The sequence below is a fragment of the Saimiri boliviensis genome, chromosome 10 (genome assembly GCF_048565385.1).
Source record: "Saimiri boliviensis isolate mSaiBol1 chromosome 10, mSaiBol1.pri, whole genome shotgun sequence".
NCBI classification, from domain to species: domain Eukaryota; kingdom Metazoa; phylum Chordata; class Mammalia; order Primates; family Cebidae; genus Saimiri; species Saimiri boliviensis.
The window spans coordinates 16547426-16574842 of record NC_133458.1 but is presented as its reverse complement, the minus strand read 5'-3'; the positions used below and the strand labels follow the sequence as shown (position 1 = coordinate 16574842).

The following is a 27417-nucleotide window of genomic DNA, read 5'->3' as shown; positions in this document are numbered from 1 at the left end:
TAGTCGAATGCGGTGGCATGCACCTGTAGTCCCAGCTTCTCAGGAGGCTGAGGTGGGAGGATCTCTTAAGCCTGGGAGTTCGAGGCTGCAGTGAGTTGTGATGGCATCGCTGCACTTCAGCCTCTGCAACAGAGACCCTGTCTCAAAACAAAACAAAAAACTACCTAAAAGTTACAATGAATCAAAAAGTTGTTAAAAAACATTTGGCATTACCATCAACGGAATATAAGTTATGTGAAAATCTCGATTGTAACAATAGGATTAATGATTTTTCTGGAGTAAACATCAAGAAAAATAACAAAAAACATATGTATAATTAGTTATGAGTTATGAAATGCTTTTATTTTACTATTTATTTCAACAATCATGGTTCACCAGCACATGCTATTTTGCCAACTTTTATTTACATAAGAAATATAACTTGCTGGGCATGGTGGCTCATGCTTGTAATCCCAATGCACTGGGAGGCCAAGGCAGGAGGATCACTTGAGCCCAGGAACTTCAGACCAGCCTCGGTAATGTGGTGAAATCTCATCTCTACCAAAAAAATACAAACATTAGCCAGGTGTGGTGGCACACGTCTATAGTTCCAGATACTCAGGAGGCTGAGATGGGAGGATCACTTGAGCCCAGGACTTTGAGGTTACAGTGGAGTATATCACTGCATTCAAGTCTGGGTAACAGAATGGGACCCTGTCTGTATTAAAAAAATAACTTTACATATATTTCAAAATTTTGTCATCACAAAGGCATTTGTTAGATAGAAGGATAGAACACACTTTAACAATTGGTCATTTGACTGTTTTTCTTTTCTTTTTTTTTATTGCATTTTAGGTTTTGGGGTACATGTGAAGAACATACAAGATTGTTGCATAGGTACACACATGGCAGTGTGGTTTTCTGCCTTCCGTCCCCTCGCCTGTATCTGTCCTTTCTCCCCATGCTATCTCTTCCCACCTCCATCCCCCGTCCCTCCCCCATTTCCCCCCAACGGACCCCAGTGTGTAGTGCTCCCCTCCCTGTGTCCATGTGTTCTCATTGTTCAACACCCGCCTATGAGTGAGAACATTTGGTGTTTGATTTTCTGCTCTTGTGTCAGTTTGCTGAGAATGATGGTTTCCAGGTTCATCCATGTCCCTACAAAGGACGTGAACTCATTGTTTTTGATGGCTGCGTAATATTCCATGGTGTATATGTACCACATTTTCCCTATCCAGTCTATCATCGTTGGGCATTTGGGTTGGTTCCAGGTCTTTGCTATTGTAAACAGTGCTGCAATGAACATTCGTGTGCATGTGTCCTTATAGTAGAATGATTTATAATCCTCTGGATATATACCCAGTAATGGGATTGCTGGGTTAAATGGGATTTCTATTTTTAGGTCATTGAGGAATCACCACACTGTCTTCCACAATGGTTGAATTAATTTACATTCCCACCAACAGTGTAAAAGTGTTCCTATTTCTCCACATCCTCTCCAGCATCTGTTGTTTCCAGATTTTTTAATGATCGCCATTCTAACTGGTGTGAGATGGTATCTCAATATGGTTTTGATTTGCATTTCTCTAATGACCAATGATGATGAGCATTTTTTCATATGTTTGTTGGCCTCCTGTATGTCTTCTTTTGTAAAGTATCTGTTCATATCCTTCGCCCATTTTTGAATGGGCTTGTTTGTTTTTTTCTTGTAGATCTGTTTTAGTTCTTTGTAAATTCTGGATATCAACCCCTTGTCAGATGGGTAGACTGCAAAAATTTTTTCCCATTCTCTTGGTTGCCGATTCGCTCTACTGACTGTTTCTTTTGCCGTGCAGAAGCTGTGGAGTTTGATTAGGTCCCATTTGTCTATTTTGGCTTTTGTTGCCATGGCTTTTGGCGTTTTGGTCATGAAGTCCTTGCCTACGCCTATGTCCTGAATGGTTTTGCCTAGATTTTCTTCTAGGGTTTTTATGGTGTTAGGTCTGATGTTTAAGTCTTTAGTCCATCTGGAGTTAATTTTGGTGTAAGGTGTCAGGAAGGGGTCCTGTTTCTGCTTTCTGCACATGGCTAGCCAGTTTTCCCAACACCATTTATTAAACAGGGAATCCTTTCCCCATTGCTTGTTTTTATCAGGTTTGTCAAGATCAGATGGTTGTGGGTTGACTTATTTTTTTATTTATTCTTTTGAGATGGAGTCTCGCTCTGTCACCCAGGCTGGAGTGCAGTGATGCCATCTCGGCCCACTGTAACCTCCGCCTCTTGGGTCCAAATGATTCTCCTGCCTCAACCTCCTGAGTAGCTGGGATTACAGGCACTCGCCACCATGTCTGGCTAATTTTTTTTTTTTTTAAGATGAGGTTTCACCATATTGGTCAGACTGGTCTCGAACTCCTGACTTCAGGAGATCTGCCCACCTCGGCCTCCCAAAGTTCTGGGATTACAGGCGTGAGCCACTGCGCCCGGCTATTTTTTGGTATTTTTAGTAGAGATGAGGTTTCACCATGTTGGTCAGGCTGGTGTCGAACTCCTGACCTCATGATCTGCCTGCCTTGGCCTCCCAGAGTGCTGGGATTACAGCGGTGAGCCACCACATCCTGCTGTCATTTGACTTATTTTAAACATTGAGGCATATGGTATGTGGACCCTCATTTATATACTTGCCGTGGGATCTCTCAATGTTGCTTTTAACCCAGGATTCTAGTGGCTTCCTGCTGTCAACTTACTGTTGCCTGCTTGACTTTCTACCCTTTGATTTTGCACAAATAAGTTGATACATGTATATTTTCTTATGCTCCCCCTCTTTTTTTTCTGTATGAAAAGTAGAGTTACGGGTTGAAGTCCTAACCCCTAGTTCCTCAGAATGTGATCTTCTTTAGAAATAGCACCATTGTGGCCAGGCACAGTGGCTTATGCCTGTAATCCCAGCACTTTGGGAGGTCAAGGTGGAAGGATTAGCTGGGCGTGGTGGCACACATTCCCAGCTACTTGGGAGGCTGAGGCAGGAGAATCACTTGAACCTGGGAGGAAGAGGTTGCAGTGAGCAGAAATTGTGTCACTGCACTTCAGCCTGGGAGACAGAGTGAGACTCTATTAAAAAAAAAAAAGAAAAGAAAAGAAAAGAAAAAACAACATCACTATAGATGTAATTAATTGATAAGTCAAAGCAGAGTAGGGTAGGTCTGTATACCAATATGACTGTTGTCCCCATAAGAAGAGGGAAATGTGGAGGTGAAGATGCACAGAGGAGTGATGTGAAGATTCATGAGCAGATAGTCATGTGACGACGTGGGCAGGCAAGTACAGAAGGATATCTGCTGGGTCATAGAGACATGTCTTTTTTTTTTTTTTTTTTTTTGAGATGGAGTTTCATTCTAGTCGCACAGGCTGGAGAGCAATTTTCTTGCCTCTGCGATCTCAGTTCACTGCAACCTTTGCCTGCTGGGTTCAAGCAATTCTCCTGCCTCGGCTTCCCAAGTAGCTGGGATTACAGGCATGAGTCACTACACCCGGCTAATTTTGTATTTTTAGTAGAGAAAGACTTTCTCCGCGATGGTCAGGCTGGTCTTTAACTCCCAACCTCAGGTGATCCACCTGCCTTGGCCTCCCAAAGTGCTGGGATAACAGGCATGAGCCATCATGCCCAGCCGTCTTTTTCATCTTAAGGGTGACTCCAAATTGCCCCATAGAGTGGCTCTATCAGCTGATGCTCCCACCAGACGTGCATGAGAGTGTTTCTCTATGCCCAGCCAACACTTGATAGTAACAAACATGTACATATTTTCCCCATCTGGTGGGTAAAAAAACAGTATTTCAAAAACATTCGTATTCCATAGATTACTAGTGAGGTTTTTTTTTTAATATGTTGATTTTCCATCTGAATTTCTTCTTCTGTAAATTCTCTTTTTATAAACTTTGCATATTTTTTTCTGTTGTGTTATTTGTTTTATTTCTACTAGTTTGAAATATTTCTTTATGCAGGAGATGATTTTATGCATTTAAAATTATCTCTAGGAAGACCTGTTACGTATCAAAAATGTTTGTTGGGTTTAACTGGTGGTCTTTTTAGCTTCTAGTGAGATGATCAAATGATGTTTATTTGACCTATTGATATGAGGCACCTGTAATTGTAAGAGTCTTAAAAACCAGAGCAGTTAGATATTATGTGGGCAAGAGGAATGATGCCAATGTAGAGCTTTCAAAACATGTTTGGAGCATGTATCTTTGAGAGTGAGGAAGTCATCTTTGGAGGATAGGTTGAAGCCCTGGGCAGGGTCTTATAGAGATGTAAAAGGTCTGAGCTTTACGATAAAGACAAGGTGAAACTAGTGCAGAATTTTGTTATTATTTTTTTAAGATAGAGTCTCATTTTGTTACCCAGGCCGGAGCACAGCAGCCTCCACCTCCTGAATTCAAGTGATTCTCATGCCTCAGCTTCCTGAGTAGCTGGGATTGCAGGTCTGCACCACCATGCCTGGCTGATTTTTGTGTTTTTAGTAGAGAAGGGGTTTTGCCATGTTGGCCAGGCTGGTCTTGAACTCCTGGCCTCTAGTGATCTGCCCTCCTTGGCTTCCCAAAGATGGGATTCCAGGCATGAGCCACTGTGCTCAGCTCTATTACAGAATTTTAAAGGATAACTGTGGAATTTTAGAAGATTAATATGCTGGTGTGGTGGAAGAAGAAAAAAAAAAATAAAAGGAGAGGACTTAGATGCCCTGAGGTGAGATGAAAAGAGCCTTTTGCTGTAATGATTTTAATGAGGAAGAAGAGAAGGAAGGTAGTTAAACAAAATAATAACAAACTAACATGACTTTCTAAAGCTAGTTTTCTTTTTTTTGAGACTGAGTCTTACTCTGTTGCTCAGGCTGGAGTGTAGTGACATGATCTCAGTTCACTGCAACCTCTACCTCCTGGGTTTAAGCATTTTTCTTGCCTCAGCCTCCCAAGTACCTGGGATTACAGGCACCCACCACCATGCCAGGCTAATTTTTATATTTTTAGTAGAGATGGGGTTTCGCCATGTTGGCTAGGCTGAGCTTGAACTCCTGACCTCAAGTGATCCCCTGCCTCAGCCTCCCAAAGTGCTAGGATTACAGGCATGAGCCACCCTGCCCAGTCTTAAAGCTGAGATTTAGAAAGAAGATCTGCATGAGAAAAGAAGGATACCTGTTCCCCCATAAATACCAGCATGTCGTTAACTTGGGAACTATGCCCGGAGAGTTAGAGCTCAAAATAACTTCTGGGTTACAAATAATGTCCAAATTGTACAAAGTTAACTATGAAAAAAGAAATATATGTGGGGAGACTTTTTCCTGGACAAGTGGTGTATTTTTTTTTTTTTTTTTTTGAGACATGGTCTCACTCTGTTTCCCAGGCTGGAGTGCAATGGTGCCATCATGGCTCACTGCAGCTGTGACCTCCCAGCCTCAAGTGATCCTCCCACCTCAGCCTCCTGAGTAGCTCAGATGACAGGTGCATGCCACCACATCTGGCTTTGTAGACATAGGGTCCCACTATGTTGCCCAGGCTTGTCCAAACTCCTAAGCTCAAGCAGTCCTCTCACCTTGGTCTCCCAAAGTGCTGTGATTACAGGTGTGAGCCAGTGCACCTGGCCAAATAGTGTAATATTGTACTGATAGATGGCAAGGAGAAAGCACACCTCATGAACTTATTTTGACAATTGACAATGTCAAAGAGAGATTTTCAGGCCGAAGGTGGGGTATAGGGTGGAACAATATGGTAACTGAAGACAGTTCAGAATGGGTGAAGAAGTTGGAGGAAAACATCTGTCTGCTCCAGGTGAACTGTATTCCAGGAAATGGAGAGAACTTTCAATGATGTCTCACCTTTGTTGGTGACTTTAGAGAGAGCCTGCAGAATGTTAATGACACTTTAAAACAGGGAGTGGGTGGGTGTGAACAAATGAAACTCCAAATTTCAAAAATGCAGATGTCACAAACTACAGATCAGTGATCTTAATGTCATTTTGGAGTAAGATTCTAGGAATGGCTTAAGAAGGGGATGACTTATGGGCTCCCAAAAGAGGAAATGAGGACCATTAGAACTGCTCATAAGTCATATAAAAACAGGACAGACTTACCAAAATTTCTTCATAGGTTTGCACGCCTGCTGGATCAAAGAGGTATTACCCCAAAGGAACATGAACAGTCAGGAGGCATCAGAAGCCAGGGAAGAGCAAGCATGAGAATGAACGAGGGAAATTTAGTCTGGAGGAAAGAAGGTGTAGGGAGAACATGATGGCTATGTCAGGTGCAGGAAGGACCACTAAATGGAAGACGAATCAGGCCCCATCAGTGGGCCTTTAAAAAGCAAAACCAAAGGCCAATGAGTATAAGTTATGGGATTTAGGAGAAGGCTCAGTGTAAGGAAGAGCTGTCTAGCTACTTACACAGTCTAAAGTGGGATGGGCTGCTAGCAAAGTGATTTCCCCATCACTTCAAGTGTGCAAGCAGAAGCTGGTCATTCACTTTTTGGAAAATGTTCTAAAAGAGATTCATGCATTATTCTATATGTGTTTGACTCTAAAGTCTCTTCTGATTTTGAGATCCTATGATCTGGGACAGTGTTGGTGCAAATGGGAGGAAATTGGTTGGAAACACAAAGATGATGATGCTGTGGCCAGCAGAGTGGAAGGAATCGGAAGCAGACAGTGGGAAGAGACTTAGATCATCCATTTAAGAAAAGATAGTCCTGCAACTATCTTAGCCTCGAGGACCAGGGTCATCACATAATGACATAGGGCTGCCCATGGTAACTGCACTTCAAAGGAGGCTGCAAATCCATGACTTTATTGGATTTGGGGATTTCATCAAGGACAAATATTTCAAAATAGAATTTTAATGATGTTCAGTAAGGAAGAGGATAGCGTACCATTTGGGTTCCCACTGTAAGCAGGGCCCCAAATACACGACTGCTGAGGACCCTGGAGAATGGGCCAGGCACATCCTTGGAAGTAGCTCTCAGGTACAGGTCAGGAGAAAATGCTAAAATCAAGAGCACTAGATGGGTGACACAATGGAAGTGGGAGGAGAGATAAGGACAAAATAAACAGGTGCATTTACTGGGAACGATCAGCTGCCTGGACTGGTCTCAGGGGCACCCCGTTCAGCTGGGTTTAAGGAGAGAGGAAAGCTCGGAACCAGGAGACTGCTCCTGAAGGCCTTCTGTGCCCTGATTTCCCGAGTGACCTTGTAGATGTCATTTCACCCCTCTCGTTCCTCTCTGTTATTAAATGCAGGTAGCTTGTTAGTCTAAAAGTGCTCTGGACTTTAGTGAGGAAAATAACTTCAGAAATTTAAGATATTGTCTGCATGAATGAAAAGTGTTTGCACTTATTTGTTTATTTTCAAGGTTGGGGGAGGGTGCACTGATTAAGGGCGGGGGCTAGAAAAAAAGGTGAGAAGACATTAGGCCCAGAGTCACTTGGCTCTATCTCGACATCCTAGGGAAGCCAGAGGGCAGAGATCTGGCCAAGGGCGCACACCTGCAGTCCCTTGACCAGCCAGGCACCCTAGAATCCAGCGGGCCGCCTCAGGCTCTGCTGTCCCTTAGGCAAATCCCATTGCAGAATCCAGGGGTGAAAAGCGAAAGCGAGGCACGCCCCTCCCCCACTAGATGGCACTGAAACGCCTCGTTCGCGGTTTTCAAAATGCAGGAAGGGGAGAGAGGAAAAAAAAGACAAAAAGAATATGGTGGAGGTGTGCTCATTTTGGCTCACAAGCCTCATTGTGCAAAGAAGGGTGTGGGGCACTTTCTTTTCCCCCAGGGTAACTCTTTACCCGGCAGTGCCAGACCTCGACTTTGGAGTGAGGGTGAAAACGAGGGGTGAGCAACAGAGTGAAAAATCCAGCGTTTGATGCCAGGAGGGAGGCTCCCAGCCTTTGCGGCGCTGTCTCACGTGAGCAGAGCAGGGGGGCTGAGGTTGGGATGAAGCGGGGTTCGCCTGGGGCCCACCCGCTCAAGGTCTGGGGTCTGGCGCTACCTCCCAGAGCCTCTGCAGAGCCTAAATCCAGCGGCCACCCTTACAAGATGACAAATCCCGCATCGAGGTTTCCTTTCACCCCACCTCCCCTCCTCAGTGCTTGAGCTCTCCAGCGTTTTCAAAATATCTACCAACCCACCACCCCCATCCACCATTAAATTTCTCTCCTTGTTGTCTTGAGTGGATCTGCCAAAATTCTTCTTTCTTTTCCTGCTGAGGAGGGAGGGCAGGTGGAGGTGGGTGTGTGTCGGGGTGCATGAATCTGGGGCTGCTGGGTTAACTCCGCGGCCGCTCTCAGCTCAGCCCTAGGTGGAAACGCCTGTAGCTAGCAAGGTAGCGCCTGTGGCTTTCCGGGGGGAAAAAAAGATCAAATGCATACCAAGACACCGGTGGCCCAAACCGGGACGAAGGGAGCTCGCTCGGCCCCTCCGAAGGCCAACTCTACAATAAGCAGTTTTTCCTTTAAATAACTGTAGTGGGTTTGAGAGAATTTTCCATGTCTGGAAAAAGAAACAGGAGCTGTAGGCAACATCCCTAAATTTACAATAATGTATGTAAACATGCTACATACCACATATATGTATATGTGCATAAATATGGATGTGGTTGGGCACATACCTATCTAGACACCATTGACTTGCCTGGTCAAAGAATAAGGCTGAGACATTTCGTGTCTGGGAAATGGTGCAGTTTATCTTTAAGGAGGCTAGAAAAATAAGAGATGAGGCTCACGTTGCACGGATGACATCACTAGCTTTTGGCTGCGCGCTCGGTGTTCTCGTCTGTGGGTTTTAGCCAAGGCTGCAGCGCCCCGCGCCCGACTAGAGAGCACGGCAGCGGCTTCCTCCGGCGCCCGCATCCGGGCGATGCGATTTCCCCAGTCCCCTGGGCGCAGCCTGGGCTCTCGCGCCTCCCGGGCACCAGCCGAGCCTGCGAGGCCTCGGAGCCGCCGCGGCTAGAGGAGGAGGCGACTAGGGGAAGCCGAGTGACCCAGCCTCCCTCCCCCACCCTCGCTCCATTCATCTCGGCGACCATCTAGCGCCGGGAGCGGGATCCTGGGACGCCGAAGCCTGGACGGGATTCTCTGCACGCTGCCGAGTGAGCCGGCATCTCGGCGCCGGGGTGGGCTGCGAAGAAAATGGTGCAATCTGAGAGCAGCTGAGCCCAACTGGGCAGAGAAGACAGGGTGCCAGAGTGCCAGGGGCTCAGGTGGCTGGAGAGAGGGGCGGATTGTTCTGAGGGGCCGGGACCAAGGTTGTCCTCGGTGCCTGCGGCATTTTCTTTGCACCTGGGCGGCCAGCTCCCGGGGCTCCCGGGTGCCAGATGAAGTGAGGAGGAGGCGTCGCGCGAAAGCCGGGTCCGGAGGCGGCCGGGTGGACACTCCAGGCAGAAGACGGCGCTAGGAACAGCTACGTGACGCCGGGGGGCTGGCGGCTGGGCCGGCAGCGCGCCGCGACGGCGTGACCTGTCCATGGTGTTGAAGGCGCCGTGCGCCGAGATCCGAGCGCCCCGTACCGTGAGTGCTGCCCGGTGCGCCCTCCGCCGCGCAGCCCGCCCCTCGCGTCCGCGCGCAGCCGCCCAGTCTCCGCAGACCCCGGGCCGGGACTCGTCCGGTAACCCCGCCTGGGTGACCGCGCCGTCGGCCCAACGGGCAGCTTGAATGGCCATGCCAGAGGCAGGCGCCCTGGGAGCTCGCGGGGGAAGGTCGGCCGAGACAGTGCGTCCGCTGGGAGCGCGCCTCTGAGAGCAGCACTCGGGTCAGAAGTAGCAACCGACCTGCGGGTGACCAGGGAACGGAGATTTTAAAAGGACCCGACCCAGAGAGGAAGAACATTTCTGGGTGAGCGCCCCAGGTCCTTGCCTGCAGACGGAAGGGGGGCAGTCTCTGAGCGGGAGACCCAGGAGGGCTGCCCCGGCGCCTGGAGGTTTCTTCCGCCTGCCAGCCGCATCGAGGGTGCTCCACTTCACCCTGTAGTCGGGTGGCGCCTCCTGACAGCACCCCCGTCTCCCTCCGAGAGGCAGGCGAGTTCTGTCCCGTCACCACCCTGCACAAAGAAACCCCGGCAAGCCCCACCGCAGCCGAGGACACTTGGCGTTTAGTTTCCGGCCCGAGGGCAGCGGCGTCCGAAGCCGGGCTGGGATTCGAGGCGGCTGCTGCGGGGCAGTCACTTCCTGCGGGGCGGGGAGGGGGCGGGAGGCGGCCGCGCTGGGTTCGCCGCCGCTGGAGGCTGCACCTGCCCCAGAGGATGCCCAGGAGCTCGCGGGAGCCTCTCCGGATCAGAACTTTTTAGGCCGCCCGCCCCCATCGCCGCAGTTCCCGGGCCGCGCACTGGTAGGTGGGGGCCGAGGGGGCGTAGCGGCGCGAGTCGCTCTCCTGCCCCCTCCCCCAGCTCGGCCGCCCCCCGCTTTGTTCCGGGCGCGGCGAGGGAAGGCGAGGCTGCGGCGGATCATGCCCATGGTGTAGCCGCCAAGCGGAGGCATGGCTGCCGGAAGGTTACTGCTCTACACGGGCCTCTCGCTAGCGCTCTGCGCCCTCGGCATGCTGGCCGTGGCCATCTGCTCGGACCACTGGTACGAGACGGACGCCAGGAAGCACAGAGACAGGTGCAAGGCCTTTAACACCCGCCGGGTCGACCCCGGCTTCATTTACAATAATAACAACAACTTGCCGCTCCGGGCGAGCCGCTCGCGCCTGGACCGCTGGGAGGGCAAACTCCTCCGGGCCCGGAATCGCCGGCAGCTCTTCGCCATGAGCCCGGCGGATGAGTGCAGCCGGCAGTACAACTCCACCAACATGGGCCTCTGGAGGAAGTGCCACCGGCAGGGCTTCGACCCCGAGATCGCCGCCCTCATTCGGAAAGGTAAGCGCCGGGAGCGAGGCGTGGCGCTGCGGAGAGCCCGGCGCCTTTAGGCCCCGCAGCCCCTCGCGTCTCCTCCTCAGGCCACACTAGGCTATCAGGGCTATCGTGTCTCCCGGTTCCAGGTGGTCCGGCTATCCAGGCCTCGCTGAGCCTCGGGGCCAGAACTTGCCTCTCTCAACAGCTGCTAATGGAGCTTGGTGCAGGCTTAACTCTCTCCCCCGCCTCTCCACTTGCGCTTCTCTGTCGGGATTCGAGTGGAACCTCTTGGTCTAGGGTTCTTATCCAGGATAATGCTTCATCAGCCTCTGAGAAGAAGGGAATCTCGAACGTTGTTTGCGCTCTTAAAGGAAACCCTTTAAGGAGTCCTGTCAGGGGTAGACAAGCTGCTAATATTTTTGTTAAACTGATTCAAGCAAGGGAAAATGGGGGAAGCATTTCGCAGAGGCGGCCTTATTCATACCAGAACTGTTTGCTGAGCGCTATACTATACCAGGAATGGTGCAGGCATTGGTCATATAAACATGAATAAATCGCAGCCCCTGACCTGTAAGCAGCTCAAAGCCAGCTGACTATGTCTCCTTCTGAAGCAGTGGTTGACAGAAGTGACTTGTGTGCATTGAATATCAACAAGGTCTATTAAGTACAAAAAAAGTAGTTCTTTGGGTAACACCAAAGTGGGCATGTTAGATTTAAAAAAAAATAAGATTTTCAGAAAATTTTGTATATAAAAATAACCAAAGTGTATATCAAAACATAAAACCAGCTGCATTTGCTAATGATAAAAAATTATTTGATATTTTAATGTGATCACATAACTTAAAAAAATTCTGCTTATCTGATGGAATTTGTAAACCTTGTATGATTTATACTCTGGGAACCATCCTGTTGTCAACTCACTGGAATATTGTTTGAATATTTATTAATATTGCTCTGAAGAAAGGAGTGTGTTCTCTTCTACGGTAGCTACATTGTAGGAAGATGGACAGATTTTATGAGTCTTGTTTTCTTCCCCTTGTGTTTCATTCTTTTCAACTATTAAATGGTGGTGTTGAGGTGACAAAAATGCTATTATTTGTAAAGTCTTTGAGGCCAAGACATAAAAGCTGTTCTTAATGTCTCATTATAATGTTGTGAGGTTTGCTGCTGTATTAAAATAATATTTATGAGAGCTGATGTTCTTTGATAGATAGAAGTGTTGCAATTGATCAGAAAAAAATGTTAATTTGTAAAAAAGTCAGTTGTTTAAGAATGACGAACAGTGGGTCTGGTCTAGGTAGCCAGCTCAGGTTGAGGTGAGGTGACTTCAGAGAGGGAATCCATCTAAGTGTATGTTTTGTACCTTCTTTAGAATGACTAGGGATTTTAGCTGATTTTGTTATAGGTGCGTTAATACGACCAAGATCCCATTAGCTTCACAATTAGGTTCTTATTGGAACAGGCTGACCCATTTGGAGCACTACCCCTTTGTAAAGATGTGCAGGATACAGGGGAGTCCAGAAGAAAGCAACTTGGGTTTGGATGTCGAGGCAGGAAAACATGAGGACCTAGAACAGTTTTTGACAATGGGTGACTTTATAACAGTTTTCAGATTCTCAGACTTAGAAAGCTTTATTTTATCCATAATTTTCTTCTTTCTTTGAAATTGAAATGAGAGGAAGTTAGCTGAAATGTGTGGGAGAATTCATGTTAATAATGAACAGCAAACACTGGGAGAATTTGCCGAAAGAGAGCCTTACATTTCCTTCTTTGAATGCCTTGTAGAATGAGAGCGGTATCCCGTCTGGTGTTGGTTAACCCCACTTAGAGAAAGGGGGATGGAATTCATGGCTTCTGGTGGTTCCATTCAGGGCTTTGATTCCCTGTTGCTCTGCTTGGCAGTCTGACTAGAAAGGTTGACTTGGTCTGTGCACCAGAGGGATTGGTTGCCATAGTGACTTGTTCTTCCGGTGAAGCTGGAAACACAGTGACAGGGAAAGGGATAGGGGAAGAATGTACAACATTTTGACTTTGTATCGACTGATTTTTAATTGCAGCTACAGAAAATGGACATGGCACAGCAGGGGTATTGAATACACTGATACCTAGAGTTGGCAGGGCATTGTATTTCACTTGAACTAATGGAAATGCTGTTCCCCATCACCCAAAATACAGCAATCACTGTCAGCAGCAAGCACCCGCTTACCATGGCCGTTTCTGTCCATCTGACATTCTTGTTCGGTATTACTGAGATAGATGGCATGCCAGCCTTACAAATCTTGAGAGAGTTAAGGTCACTATCTTCATTTTTAACCTCAAAACACAATCTTTGAAAACCAGATCTTCCTTTTCTGAGCAGAAATAGACACATTTTGGAGATAAGTTCATCTTATATTAGTCGAGTTCACGAGGAATTCCAATAACATATAGAACATAATTTTTACACTTAATCAGTGTTCTTCTTAGATGGGCAGATTCTATATGGAAGTTGAAAAGAGAAATTGATATCCCTATATCTAAATTTGAGACATTTTAGAAAAAGATGTTTATCTCACATTATTCATTAGAAACCTCAAAAGAGATCTCAGACCTCTTGAAACATCTACTTTGATTAAAACTCTTAGAGATATGTATTGGGAAAGGGAAAAGGAAAATCAGAGAAAAGACTTTAAAACCTGTCAATATATAGGAAAATTAGAGACTTATCCAAATGATCTAAAGAACTTAGTTATTTGTTAAATTGATGTTAATTACATTAGAAAGTGCTGTTTGTGCATTTCAACATAAACCACATAATTAATAAGGAAACGAAAGTCAAATCTAGGTCTGATTTGAAGATAAAGTCCTCTGGATTGATATTCATTCTGAAATCTATTCTCAAAGACCTTCTGCCATGCTGTACCCCTACATATGCATTTCTCATCACTGTGTTCATTTGTTTGCGTTATTAAATTGTAAGTTCCTGGAGGGCAGGAAAGACAATCATTTGTACGATACATTCATCAGATGCTTGGTATTTGGGAAATATTTCATACAAATGAGGCTCCCAGAAATGCATCCATCAAGAGCTTATTCTAATTATAGAAACACTTGTATGAGAATTTAAGTAAAAAATTAGAAAATTGTGAAGGGAAAAAAAATGAATCAGTGTGGCTATCAGGCCAGATTGGTATCACGACACATGCTACATAGTCTATGAAAGGACAATTTCTCGAGCTTTGCCAAGGAATAAGGAAAACAGAGAATTCTTTTTTGGTTAACATATCACTAAGCAGACACATCACTTATGGACATTATTTTTTGTGACAGATATGGTTTTAATTATTTCCTCCTTGTGGGTAAAATTGGACATAAGGTACAGCAAGGGTAGATTACCCTGAATTCCTGTTTGATGGTGTCCATGACAAGTCTTAAATCAGGTCCCTTTGTCTTCTTGCTTTTAAATCTCATCCATGTCTCCCTAGTAAGTGACTGCAGGCACTGGGGACAGATCAGTGACAAGATCAGTTTCTGAAATCTAAGAGACTTCCAGACCCTTAGGAGGAGCAGCTATAGGTAGGATTTTGTTACAGGGAACAATAAGGGAACAGTTATATTCTTTGGTTTGTACTGAAATGTTGTATTGATATGGTTTGAAATAAGTAGAACTTCAATTGATACTCTAAGAACTTTTTATTATTTGAAAATTGGCCTCTTAATAGACTTTGACTTAAATAGTTCCCATAATCAGAGTGGTTGTCAATGCTCCAAAAATAATTTTAAGAAAACATTTTACATACTTAAAAATTAGTAATGGGAACAGTAAATATTTACTGCACATGTGTCGTGTGATGGGCACACATTGCTAGGATGAAGAAATGCATAAGACCTGGTCCTCAAAATTCTCATAGTCTGTTAGTGTTACAGAGAATAGGTTATAACTACAGGATGATGACAGCAACGACAGAACCAGATGTGGCGGAACACAGAGGAAGTGATGGTAGATTATGTTGGCAGTAGCGGGAGGTAGGCAGGGGGAGGTTAGGGAAAGTCGTCCTGAGGAAATGAAATCTGAACAAGATGTTGGATAAGGTTTGGAGGTGGACGTGGAGGAAGGATATTTCAGGCAATGGGCCAGTGTATGCACAGCCACAGAGGTGTGGAACAGCAGTTTGCCTTTGTGAGTGTTGATTTCTGGGGCAAGGAGAAGGAGTAGACCGAAGCTGGAGAGCAGGCCTGGACCAAGTTAGGAACTTGTATGTTAAATCCTGTATAGCTATGCTGCCCAGCTGGGGAGACAGTAGCCCCATGTGGCTGTTTAACAATAACCAAAGTTAAATAAAATAGGCTGGGCACAGTGGCTCACACCTGTAATCCCAGCACTTTGGGAGGCCGAGGCAAGCAAATCACTTGAGGTCAGGAGTTTGAGACCACCCTGGCCAGCATGGTGAAACCCCATCTCCACTAAAAATATAAAAGTTAGCTGAGGGTGGTGGTGTGTGCCTGTAATCCCAGCTACTTGGGAGGCTGAGGCAGGAGAATTGCTTGCACCTGGAAGGCAGAGGTTGCAGTGAACTGAGAGCATGCCATTGCACTCCAGCCTGGGCGTTAGAGCGAGACTCCATCTCGAAAAACAAAAACAAAAACAATTTATTTTCTTACTTGTGTTGTCCACATTTCAAGTGTTCAATAGCCATATGTGGCGACTGGCTGTTGTATGGGACAGTGCAAATTACAGTGAACGTTCCCACCATCAGAGAAAAGTTCTGTTGGACAGCACCACGCAGAGCCTGTAGCCTCTGAAAGAACCAAGCAACCAAGCACATACTTTGTTTCAGATGAGGGTAATTCCATGATAACTTGGGTTTAAATTTAAGTATATCATCCTACACTTTAAGAAACTTTGCTACCTGAATGTATTGGGCAGAAGGCTTTAGTTCATGGTCAGTTATGCTAAATCTGTAATTTCCCATCATCAACTCACAGAATTCTCACCAGCTTCTGCCTTCTTCCCTCCTGTCCTTCTCTCCATTAAACATCACTTGCAAAGTTGATGGGGTGGGGAAGAGATTAATGATAATTATAGCTAACCTGGATGCCAGGTCTTTCCTAAAAGTTTTATATGTATTAGCACATTTAATGTTCATAATAGCCTGAGGAAGCATTAGTATTATTTTAAATTCTCATCCTAAAGCTGAGGGAACTGAGGCACATAAAGGTCGAATACCTTGCAAAATCTCACAGTTAGTTAGACACAAAGGTGTCAGAATTTGAATTCTGACTCCAGGTATGGGAACTCACCCCCGACACTCTACCATCACCTTAGAATCTATCGGGGCAGGGGTGAGGTGGAGAAGAAACTAGGATATTGATTCCACAAATTGAGAGGGAAAAGGACATAATACTTTTGGAGTCTCAGTTCTAAATGGAAGTAATTAGAGTGGCTCACACATCATGTTTTGAAGCTCACTGACTGAAGTGCCTGCACATTTTGTCGGATCACTTTTGCGTATTTACTTTGCTCACTGTGATAGATGCTGAGGTGATAGACATGAAGACACATTCATTTATTCAACAAGGTATTTGAGGGCCTGTGGGCAGTGCTTCTGTGCGTCAGGTCCAGTGTTGGACTGAATGGAGAATCTTATGTTCCAGCGGGGTGAGGCGGACAATAAACGAATACTCATCGAATAAAAATAATCTCTAATATATGAATTACGCATAATATAGGACAGGATGGTAGGTACCTTGAAGGTCTGCCTTTATGAAGTGCAAAGGAAAAGAAGGACAAGCCAAAAATAAAATGTAGTCAAGTGCCTGGTAACATTTCGGTCAAAGACAGACTTTATATATGGCAGTGGTCACATAAGGTTATCATGGAGCTGAAAAATTCTTATGGCCTAGTGACATCATAGATGTCACAGTGCAACGACCCATTACCCCTGTGTTTGTGGTGATGCTGGTGTAAACAAACCTATTGCCCTGACAGTGGTATAGACGTCTAGCACATACAACTATGTACAGTATGTAATACTGGATAATAAAATGACTATTACTGGTTTATGTATTTACCATATATATATATATATATATATTTTTTTTTTTTTTTTTTTTTTTTTTTGAGATGGAGTTTTGCTCTTGTTGTCCAGGCTGGAGTGCAATGGCGCGATCTCAGCTCACCGCAACCTCTGCCTCCCAGGTTCCAGTGATTCTCCTGCCTCAGCCTCCTGAGTAGCTGGGATTACAGGCATGTGCCACCACACCCAGCTAATTTTGTATTTTTAGTAGAGACAGGGTCTCTCCATGTTGGTCAGGCTGGTCTTGAATTCCCAACCTCAGGTGATCCGCCGGCCTTGGCCTCCCAAAGTGCTGGAATTATGGGCATGAGCCACCGCGCCCGGCCACTATATTTTTACTCATTATTTTAGAGTGTACTCCTTCTGCTTATTAAAAAAAAAGTTAACTGTAAAACAGCCCCAGGCAGGTCCTTCAGGAGGGATTCCAGAAGAAGGCATTGTTAACAGCTCCCTGTGTGTCACTGCCCCCGAAGGCCTTCCAGTGGGACAAGATGTGGAGGTGGAAGACAGTGAGATTGAGGATCCCACTCTGTGCAGTCCTAGGCTAATGTGTGTGTTTGTATCTTAGTTTTTAACAAAAAAGTTTATTTTTCAAAAGTTGAAAGATAAAAAATTTTATAAACAGAAAAAAGCTTACAGGACAAGGATATAAAGAAAGAAAATATTCCATACAGTTGTACAGCGTGTTTGTGTATTAGCTAAGTGTTGTTCCATAAGAGTAAAAATGTGAAAAAAATTAAGACGTATATAAAGTAAAAACACCGGCCAGGCGCAGTGGCTCACACTTGTAATCCCAGCACTTTGGGAGGCCGAGGTGGGCTGATCATGAGGTCAGGAGTTCAAGACCAGCCCGGCCAACATAGTGAAACTCCGTCTCTACTAAAAATACAAAAATTAGCCGGACATGATGGTGCATGCCTATAATCCCAGCTACTTGGGAGGCTGAGGCAGGGGAATTGCTTGAACCCAGGAATCAAAGGTTGCAGTGAGTGGAGATTGTGCCACTGTACTCCAGCCTGCGTGACAGTGCGAGATTCCATCTCAAAAAAAGAAAAAAGAAATCTACAGTGAGCTAGGTTAATTTATTGTTGAAGAAAGAAAACTATTTTTGATACATTTGTTGTAGCAGTGTGCAGCATTTATAAAGTCTCTCGTAGTGTACAGTAATGTCCTAAGCCTTCACTTTCACTCACCACTCACTCACTGACTCACCCAAAGCAACTCGCAGTTTTGTAAGCCCCATTCATGGTAAGGGTCTCCACCAGTGTATCATTTTTTGTCTTCTCTACTGCATTTTGACTGCATCTTTCCTACATTTAGAAACACAAATACTTACCATTGTGTTATAATTGCCTATAGCATTCAGTACACTAACATGCTGTTTAGGTGTATAGTCTCAGAGCAATAGGCTATACCACATAGCCTAGGTGTGTACTAGTCTACAGCATCTGGGTTGTGGAAGTACACTTGATGTCTGCATGACGACGAAATTGTTCATTGACACGTGGCTGTAGTTGCATTAGTTTTAATTTTATAATACAAGGAGGCTTTGGGTGCCGCAGGGAAAAGAGGTGACAAACCTAATGTAGACTGGAGTTCAGGAGGTTTCATTAGCAGAGGGACCTCCACAGGCTGTTTCTTTCTGCATTCTTTATTGAATTAGTAGAGGGCAGGAACTGTTTAATTTCTAAAATACATTTGGGGTCCTGTACTTAGTAGGTCCTGAAAAACTGTTTGCTGATTGATTTAAAATCTTAAAACATACTCACTTGCAAAGAAACACATGCAAACACCCACCGTCTTGTATACAGGATGTGCACCTCCTTGCATATACACCATGTGTATGCCCATATGTAAGAAATAAACACACTCATAGACCCACCTTTCCTCCTCAATCATCCTAAAATTCAACTAACCAGTGAGAGTCAATGACTAGAGAAGAAACCCTGTGACTCACTGGGCAAATGAATGGATGGGGTCAATGAAAAGAGATGTATTTTGAGCAGCTGCTGTGTGCAGAGCTCTTTGCTATGTGTGGAGAGATAACAAAAAGGCATGGTTGGTTCCTGTCCTAAGGGAGCTCACACTCCAGGGCTTTGTTTTCCAAATTCATTGCCAAGTGCAGTGGGATCAGATGTTTCCTTAGGAGATCTCACCTGCGTCAATTGGATCAGGACTCAACTAGTCAGGGAATGCAGCAGTGAGCCCTCTTTATTGAGTCAACAAAGTCTGCAGCCTTTTTTCTGTTGCAGAGGTCAGTTTATTTCTTCTTTTACTGTAGGGTCAGTAAGGATCAATTAGAGGATCAATACTATATATGCCACTTTGGATGTCAGTTAAAAACATTTCCCCCTCTTTGCTATTAGTTAATAATCCTAGGCCTTCAGGCAGAACGCTAAACACACTGAGTTGGTTTGACCCGTCATACGCAGACACTCACACCCTGCATGCACACGGTTAGATGGTAGATGTTAGAATCACCAGTGTTTATTTAGATGCAGATATGTTTATAACTTACTACCCCCAAACAATACATAGAGAGAGGAGGAAGGGTGTGACTTGGTGGCTGACTAGATGGGAAAATCATCCTAATGTTTCGATTGCTGTTTTTGAGAGAATTCACACATTCTTTTACAGGACTTCTTTTCTCATATGTAAAATAGATTTTAGATTCGATAAACTAAAATGTTTAGATTCTGTAAACTCCAAGCCCTTTCGCACTTTAACATTTGAAGAGAAAGTTGGATCAGGTGATAAAGAGTAGATACTAGGTACATGGTTGAAGGAGGGTGAAAAGAGGGGCAAGGTGAAAGTTGGTGGGTGCTGGGAGGAGAAAGGCAGAGAGAGGGGCAGGCAGACATGAGAGACAAAATAGAGTGATTTCTAAAGGGATCATCCTGGGTGCTAGTTTGAATAGGAATAGCTAATTTCTTACCACTGTACAATCATGTAATAACAATGAACTTTTCCTCTTTTGAATGGCTTGAAACGTGATGTGCAGATCAGGGTTGAAAATGAAAAACCTAAGAGAAAGGTGATGATCAGTGCACAACAGTGTGAATGTATTTAGTGCCGCTGAACTTTAAACGTGGTTAAAATGGGAAATGACACCCATTCAAATAAATAAATTTAAACAATAGAGAAAGGCACTGGATTCTGTTTAGTGTGTGGAATACTTCATAGCCCAAGTCTCTTCATTCATTCATCACAGTTTTTTACTTTTGAGACAGAGTCTCACTCTTGTTGCCCAGGCTGTAGCTGGGATTATAGGCACACACCACCATGCCTGGCCTATTTTTTTGGTAAATTTGTTTGCACAGAAATGGCATTTAAAGGACTTCTAGGGGTCACTAGGATTTATCTACAGGTGATGTTTTGTCTGAGTACAGGCTGCTGTGAACATTCACAGAAGTTTGACAGATTTGCTGCTTTTATGGGAGACTGCAGTATCTGAATTATTTCAATTGATTTTTTCTGGCGTCAAAGTATTTTGCCAAGAAAAGGCAATTTACTTTATATTAGGTCATCTTCATACATTTATATCATTTCCTGCTTTTTAAAATGCCCTGCTGTTCTATATTCTGAAGCTCACTCTGTTGGACACTTTATTTGCTCTGGAGTCCCTCTCATTCAGTTTTGCCCTCAATTTCTCTTCATTTTTATAATAGTGATTCTATTTAGGCAGTGGAGCTTCATTTCCCCAACAACCTGGAGTATTTCACAGGCCTGGATGGTCTAGGGTTGTTTTTACCTGAAAGAAGCTCCATGCTCAGGTGGTGCTGCCTGCTCACTGATATAACACTGGAGAGAGACGGGGCACTCTCTCATGTGGTTGAAGACATGCGTGCCTGTGGCTTGGCCCTTACACTCATGAGCATGTGAAGCCCAAGAATGTCCATGGCACCACTGTTTGTGACAGTATCACAAAATAAATAAAAAACATGAGTGTTCATTAATAAGATAATGACATGATAAATTCATACAATAGAAATGATCACAGTATATTTAAAATAAATATAAGTATTAATATATTTATATTAATTACTTAGGTATTATTTTTTTTGAGACAGAGTCTCACTCTGTTGCCCAGGCTGGAGTGCAGTGGTGTGATCTCAGCTCACTGCAACCTCCATCTCCCAGGTTCAAACAATTCTTATGCCTCCTGAGTAGCTGGGACTACAGGCACCTGACACCACTCCTGGCTAGTTTTTGTATTTTTAGTAGGGATGGGGGCTTTCACCATGTTGGCCAGACTGGTCTTGAACTCTTAACCTCAGGTGATCTGCCTGCCTCGGGCCCTCCAAAGTGCTGGGATTACAGGCATGAGTCATCCTGCCTGACCCAATTAATATTAATATTAAAACATGTATTTCAAATGTACTGTGATCATTTCTATTCTCTAACACACGTGTATTACTACATGAAGTACATATTACATAGGCATGTAATATATACATTTACATTACATATTTTATATACATGAAGTACCTTTAATATTAATAGATTTATATATTTCCAAATGGATAAACACAATGGAGTAAGAAAGGTAGGGTGCAGAATGAAATGTAGAATAGGATGCCATTTATACGAAGTTCAAAAACAGGTAAAACAATATTAGGTATTCTCTAAAGAAACATATTTGCATTGTATGAATAAAAATATGCATGAGACTAGGAAACACAAAACGAAGTATGGTATTTACCTTTCTCAAGAAAGGGAAAGAAATGGAATTAGGAAGGGTGCCAGGAAACTTCCAAAGCATCTATGATATTTTGTTTATTTATTTATTTTTTGAGATGGAGTCTTGCTGTGTCACCCATGCTGGAGTGCATTGGTGCAATTTTTGCTCACTGCAACCTCCATCTCCTGAGTTCAAACGGTTCTCATGCCACAGCCTCCTGAGTAGTTGGGATTACAGGTGCCAACTACCAGGTCCAGCTGATTTTTATATTTTCAGTAGACGGGGTTTCACCATATTGGCCAGGCTATCTCAAACTCCTGACCTCAAGTGATCTGCCCGCCTCGGCCTCCCAAAGTGCTGGAAATACAGGTGTGAGCTACCGCATCTGGCCTGATATTTTATTTTTCAAAAACAAAACCCTAAAGGTCTGAAGCAAATATTCACATGCATGCATATTCAAGCCACATGAGTGATCATTACAATTCTGATAAAAAAGGTAACATTTTATTCAGATTGTGTTGGTCAGTGTGCAAGACGCAGGTGCTTTAAGGAAAATTACAGGACAACTTTGCATTTGGGGCAGTCTGTGATTGACTTTTGTAAGTAGTAACAAGAAGCATTTAGAAAAAGGGAATCAGGTTATCCCTAACCAACAGTTTTCCTTGAAGGTAGCTATCAGGGAAGAGCGTAGAAAGAATAGCATTTTGCTTTATTCCCTTCTGGTGTGTAAGAGGAGGGAATCAGGGCTTTGCAATGATTGATTACTGAGATGGAGACTAAGGTACAGGTAATTCCACCCCTTTTTACGTTTCCTGCTGCTTGTGGAGAAAAATCAAGAATTCCAAGGGTCAGAAAGTTGAACTGAAGTCACTTTTTCAATTTAACTTGATCATAGATTGAACTTTAAATAGCTAGAGCATGGAGACAGAGAGTAACTATCTACTGAGGGGGTGAGACAAACCCAGGGTTGAGCACAGACCTCTCAGAAGGCATTTTAACGCCAGGGAAGAGAATTCAGTGAGAACTAGTGAAGAAAAAGGTGAGAATTGATAAAAAAGAAAAAGAGTTATATTATATTTGTCTTCTTCAGCAGTTTTCATATCACTTTTGAAACTGAGTAGAGAATGTTTGTAAAACTTTAAGTTGTTTTTCTACTGATGAATAAGATATCGATCATTTATTCTTAAAATTATAACGGTAGCTTAAGCCAAGACCCCCATGTTAAGATAAAGTGTTTCTGCCTTCTTTATTTATGCAAACTATCGCTGGAATAGAAAAATCCCCTCAGAATTGTAGCAAGAACTCCATTTTTCAGTTGATAATGTTCTTTAAAAAAAAAACAAAAAACAAAAAACAAAGCTGGCCTTTCGTTACCAAGGGATCATGAAAGTTCTAAGGGATTTCAGGGGTGTTGAAGCAGAATAACCTCAGAGCTCATGTTCCGGTAACCACGGGGTTGCAAGAGCTGCACAGATGCGGCCCTGGACAGGCCTGTGCTGAAGTCCCAAGTGGCTGATATGCTTGGTTCTTGATGCTCTCTGGGGAAGGAGACACGTTGCTCTTCATTAGGTAAATGACCTTCCACTTTGGAAAAGTCCGGCCTCCGTGTCTTCAACCTCTTCTCCCTTACTCCTTCCTCAATGTCAACATCAACGAAGCGGAATGTGACTTGCTCGGCCCTTGTTGTTTTTAGCTGCAGCTTCTCTGGTTGCCTGACTTTCTTTCCTTCCTCATGTGTACCTCTTATGCACTCCGATGCACTTGGTTTTCTCACCCATCCGCCTCCTGGGACCTTTCCTGAAAAACCTCACATCCCTGGCTTTTCAGACACTGTTCTCTACCAAATCTGTTTGTATCTCTCTCTCTCTCTATATATATATTTTTTCCTGAGATGGAGTCTTGCTGTGTTGCCCAGGTTAGAGAGCAGTGGCGTGATCTTGGCTCACTGCAACTTCCACTTCCCGGGTTCAAGTGATTCTCCTGTCTCAGCCTCCCGAGAAGCTGGAAATACAGGTGTGCACCACCATGCCTGGCTAATTTTTGTATTTTTTAGTAGAGATAGGCTTCACTATGTTGGCCAGGCTGGCCTCAAACTCCTGACCTTGCGATCTACCTGCCTTGGCCTCTCAAAGTGCTGGGATTACAGGCGTGAGCCACCGTGCCTGGCCTATAACTCTATTCTCATTCCTTCTCCTTTGCCAGTTTTTCTTTCTCAGACTGTGTGGATATCCTTCAGAAATCCACTTCTCTTTCTCACTCTTCACCTTCTCTTGGATCAGTCTCAGCTTCGTCTAGGGCCATTTTGTTTCATGCTCATGATTAGTTGCACTGGGACTCTCCAGCCAGTCTTTCCATCCAAGCATCTTGCCTATTGGTTGTCTCCACTAGGATCACCCATGGGTTCAAAGGAATCTATTTTATCTTTTTGCTCCCAACTCATCTCTTCTTCATTTTCTTCTGTCTTGGAGAACATGGCTCATTGCCTCTCTACTTGCCCAAACCAGGGACTCAGAGCTCATCCTCAAGGTTCTCTTCCTTCTGCCTGACTCATCCAAACAGTGAACAAGTCACTTTAACTCCTAATAACTTTTATGTCCATCTCCCCATCCTATCCTAGGGTCCTTCCTGGTCTCCTGGGCTCTGGCAGCACTGTCTAGGTGGTTTCCCTTTTCTTGAATCTCTTGTCAGGGCTTTCTATTCAGATTGATTTTCCTTAAATAAACACCAATACGTTATCACTTTTCTCGAAGCCCTTCAGTGGTTTGCCACAGGCTACTATCAGAATAAAGTCCGCAATCCTAACCGTGGCACATGGCACATAAGGCATATACCACCAGTCTGGCAACATGCCTGTCCCCATGTCCCCATCTTGCCATTCCATTCTCTTCCACACTTCCTCCACACCAGCACATTCTGTTCTAGTCATGATGAAGAATTCCTGGGTCCCCAAACAAGTTAAGCTATTTTATCCCTTGGGAGTTTTTGCTTATCATGCTTCCTTTGTCTGGAAGCCTCCTCCCCATTTCGCCCCTCTGCCTCCTAGTCTGCTTGTCCAATGCCTGCCAATCCCTTAGGAATCAGCCTAAATCCCTTCCTCCCAGTCCTGCTGGATATTCCCTCATCCCCTCCATCAGGCCAAAGTGCCTTCTCCTCCTTTAGGCTCCTGGATACACCAAGCATACTTCCTTTCCAGCAACAGTGACATTTTGTTATATTTATTTGCGTACCCATATGTTTCCCTCCCTTTTGAGACCATTTTGGAACTATTTCCTATTCACCTTTTTATCCACAGGGTTTTGCATAATGCACGGATGTAATGCATGGACCAGAATTGGTGCTTAGTAAATATTTGTTGAATGAATGAAAGTTTATCTCAGTTAATGCACTAGATATGGAAATCTCATTTTAAAAATATTCATAACTTCATTGGACTAGGGTGGGGGACTCACTATTAAAAGGAACATTAATGTGATTTGTTTTGTAATGCATATGATAAACTTCAATTTATTTCCTTTTTTAAGGTTTATATTTTCTTAAAGCTTCCATATTCCCAATTCACAAGGTAATTTAAAGTCTAGCCATCACTTCATGATGATCTTGCCCACTTTTGCTGCCCTTCATACCTTTCCCGGGCTGTTCCTCTCATCAGCGTCCTTGGATACAGAGAAGTCTACTTCCATTCTTGTTCCTGTCATGAATATAAGAATTTCCAAATTTACTTCTAGATCTTTAAAGTTTTAAAAAATATTTAATTTTAGAGACAGGGTCTCACTCTGTGGCCCAGGCTGGAGTGCAGTGGTGTAATAATAGCTCACTGTAGCTTTGAACTCCTGACCTCAAAGGATCCTCCCACCTTGGCATCCCAAACCCCAGAGTGCTGAAGTTATAGGAGTGAGCCACTGTACCCAGCCTGCTTCTGAGTCCTTTTTTTTTTTTTTTTTTTTTCTATTGTGTGACAGAGTCTCAGTCTGTTTCCCAGGCTGGAGTGCAGTGGTGCAATCTCGGCTCATCACAACCTCCACCTCCCAGGTTCAAGTGATTCTCCTGCCTCAGTCTCCCGAGTAGCTGGGACTACAGGTGTGTGCCACCATGCCCAGCTAATTTTTTTGTATTTTTAGTAGAGATGAGGTTTTACTATGTTTGCCAGGTCTCAAACTCCTGACCTCGTGATCTGTCCCCGTCAGCCTCCCAAAGTGCTGGGATTACAGGCGTGAGCCACCACGCCCAGCTGCTTCTGAGTCTTTTACTGGCATATCTGACTATTCCCTCAGCATCCATTTCCAAGTTTCTCAATGTTTATTGTCCTCAGGTCATCTTGATGAAGACTCCCTCTCAAATGTTGTTTAGAGCAGCATCCTCATAGCTCCTCTGATAGTGACTTTGGTCAGATAGTGAAAACAGACTGAAGAAGGAAAGTAGACTGGCTTCTGTAATTTCCTCTTCTTTGGTTCATTCCTCAGTTCATTTTTCATGACTTTCAAAAGGAGTGGGTCAGTGATGTTGGAAGTATGGCGGGTATCGGCCTCTGATTCTCTGGTGTATCTGTCCCTATTGTGGTGGGTGAACATTGCAGAAAGCATTTGTTCCCTATAGGGGGATTTGGGGACAGAGAGATGTCATGGCCAGCCGACACATCTTTTCTTACAAAGACCGCCAAATTCCCGGTTAACAATGTATGAATTTCACTCCTCAGGGTCTCACAGAGAAGCAGATTCTCTTTGGAAATGCTAGTGACTGTTCAGTTTAGGTCATCTCACAGTCAGGGTTTTAAGGACATCTCCTTTAGCTGTAAGATCTGAAGGACATAGCCCATTGCCATCTAATTCAGATAAATAGAGTAATTCTTTTGCTTTTAGCAGATAAATATAGATATGGCTGCATTGCTTTGCTCTCTAAAATAGGTTGAATAAATGATTCATATCAAGGAAACATTTCCTATGACCCCCGTAACTCCTGGATTTATATTAGGAGTTAACTATGCCAGGTTAAGCTGGAAAGTGATTTCCAGCACTTTCTGCCCAAGTTGTATAAAGCTCTAGGTCAAAATTCAGTAATAACCATTAGGTAGACATTTCAGTTAAACTTGTGTTTTAAAGAGCTGACTTCAATTGTAAAAAACATTATAAATATTATTGATGAGTTATACAGTAACTCAAACTTCATAAAGTGGTGGGCAACCTTTACCATGGAAAACTCTCTTCATATATATATATATTTTAATTTTTAATTATTTATTTATTTTTAATTTTTTTAAAACCTGTAGGAACCCAGCAGTCTATTTCAAACCGAAGGTGGCATTTCTTCTCTTTGGGTCAGCAGAGTTGTTAACATTTCAAAGGACATTTGTGCCCCTCTGCCAGCAGCATGCCTGTATCAGTTTTTATTACACGTATCTGTAGTGATGTGGTGGCTGGCTGGGCGCTTGTAGATCAATAAGCTACTAAAAAGGGAGATGCATCAGAGACCATAATGGCTACTTCAGAAGAGATAGATTGTCTCCAGGTAGTGAAGTGCATTTAGGAATAACAATACTATCCCTGCACCGAGATCCTTATTATTTAGAAGAAAGAAATAGTGAGCCCGGATAGCTCAGTTGGTAGAGCATCAGACTTAATCTGAGGGTCCAGGGATCAAGTGTAGAAGAAAGAAATAGTCTCTCTCAAGGTGATGAGTCCTAGAATGTACTTTGTTAATTTTTTGTGATGGTTTCTCGCTCTGTCACCCAGGCTGGGGTGCAGTGGTGTGATTTCTGCTTACTGCAACTTTTGTCTCCCAGGTTCAAGTGATTCTCCTGCCTTAGCCTCCTGAGTAGCTGGGATTACAGGTGTGTGCCACCATGCCCGGTTAATTTTTGTATTTTTCATA

The 27417-nt window shown here is 44.2% G+C and overlaps 1 protein-coding gene and 1 long non-coding RNA gene across 2 annotated transcripts in view; both read left to right on the top strand.

Annotated features, from left to right (window-relative positions):
* Positions 1-8747: 8747 nt before the first annotated feature.
* Positions 8748-27417, top strand: part of TMEM178B (transmembrane protein 178B) — a 416789-nt gene continuing 398119 nt past the window's right edge. The window contains exon 1 of the mRNA XM_003929769.4: positions 8748-10839. Within this exon, the coding sequence (XP_003929818.1) occupies positions 10458-10839 (382 nt within the window). The 5' untranslated portion in view covers positions 8748-10457. The remainder of the gene's footprint in view (positions 10840-27417) is intronic.
* Positions 10859-27417, top strand: part of LOC141580027 (uncharacterized) — a 66058-nt gene continuing 49499 nt past the window's right edge. The window contains exon 1 of the long non-coding RNA XR_012512007.1: positions 10859-27417. This exon is cut by the window's right edge and continues 14921 nt beyond it. This is a non-coding gene — a long non-coding RNA (uncharacterized LOC141580027).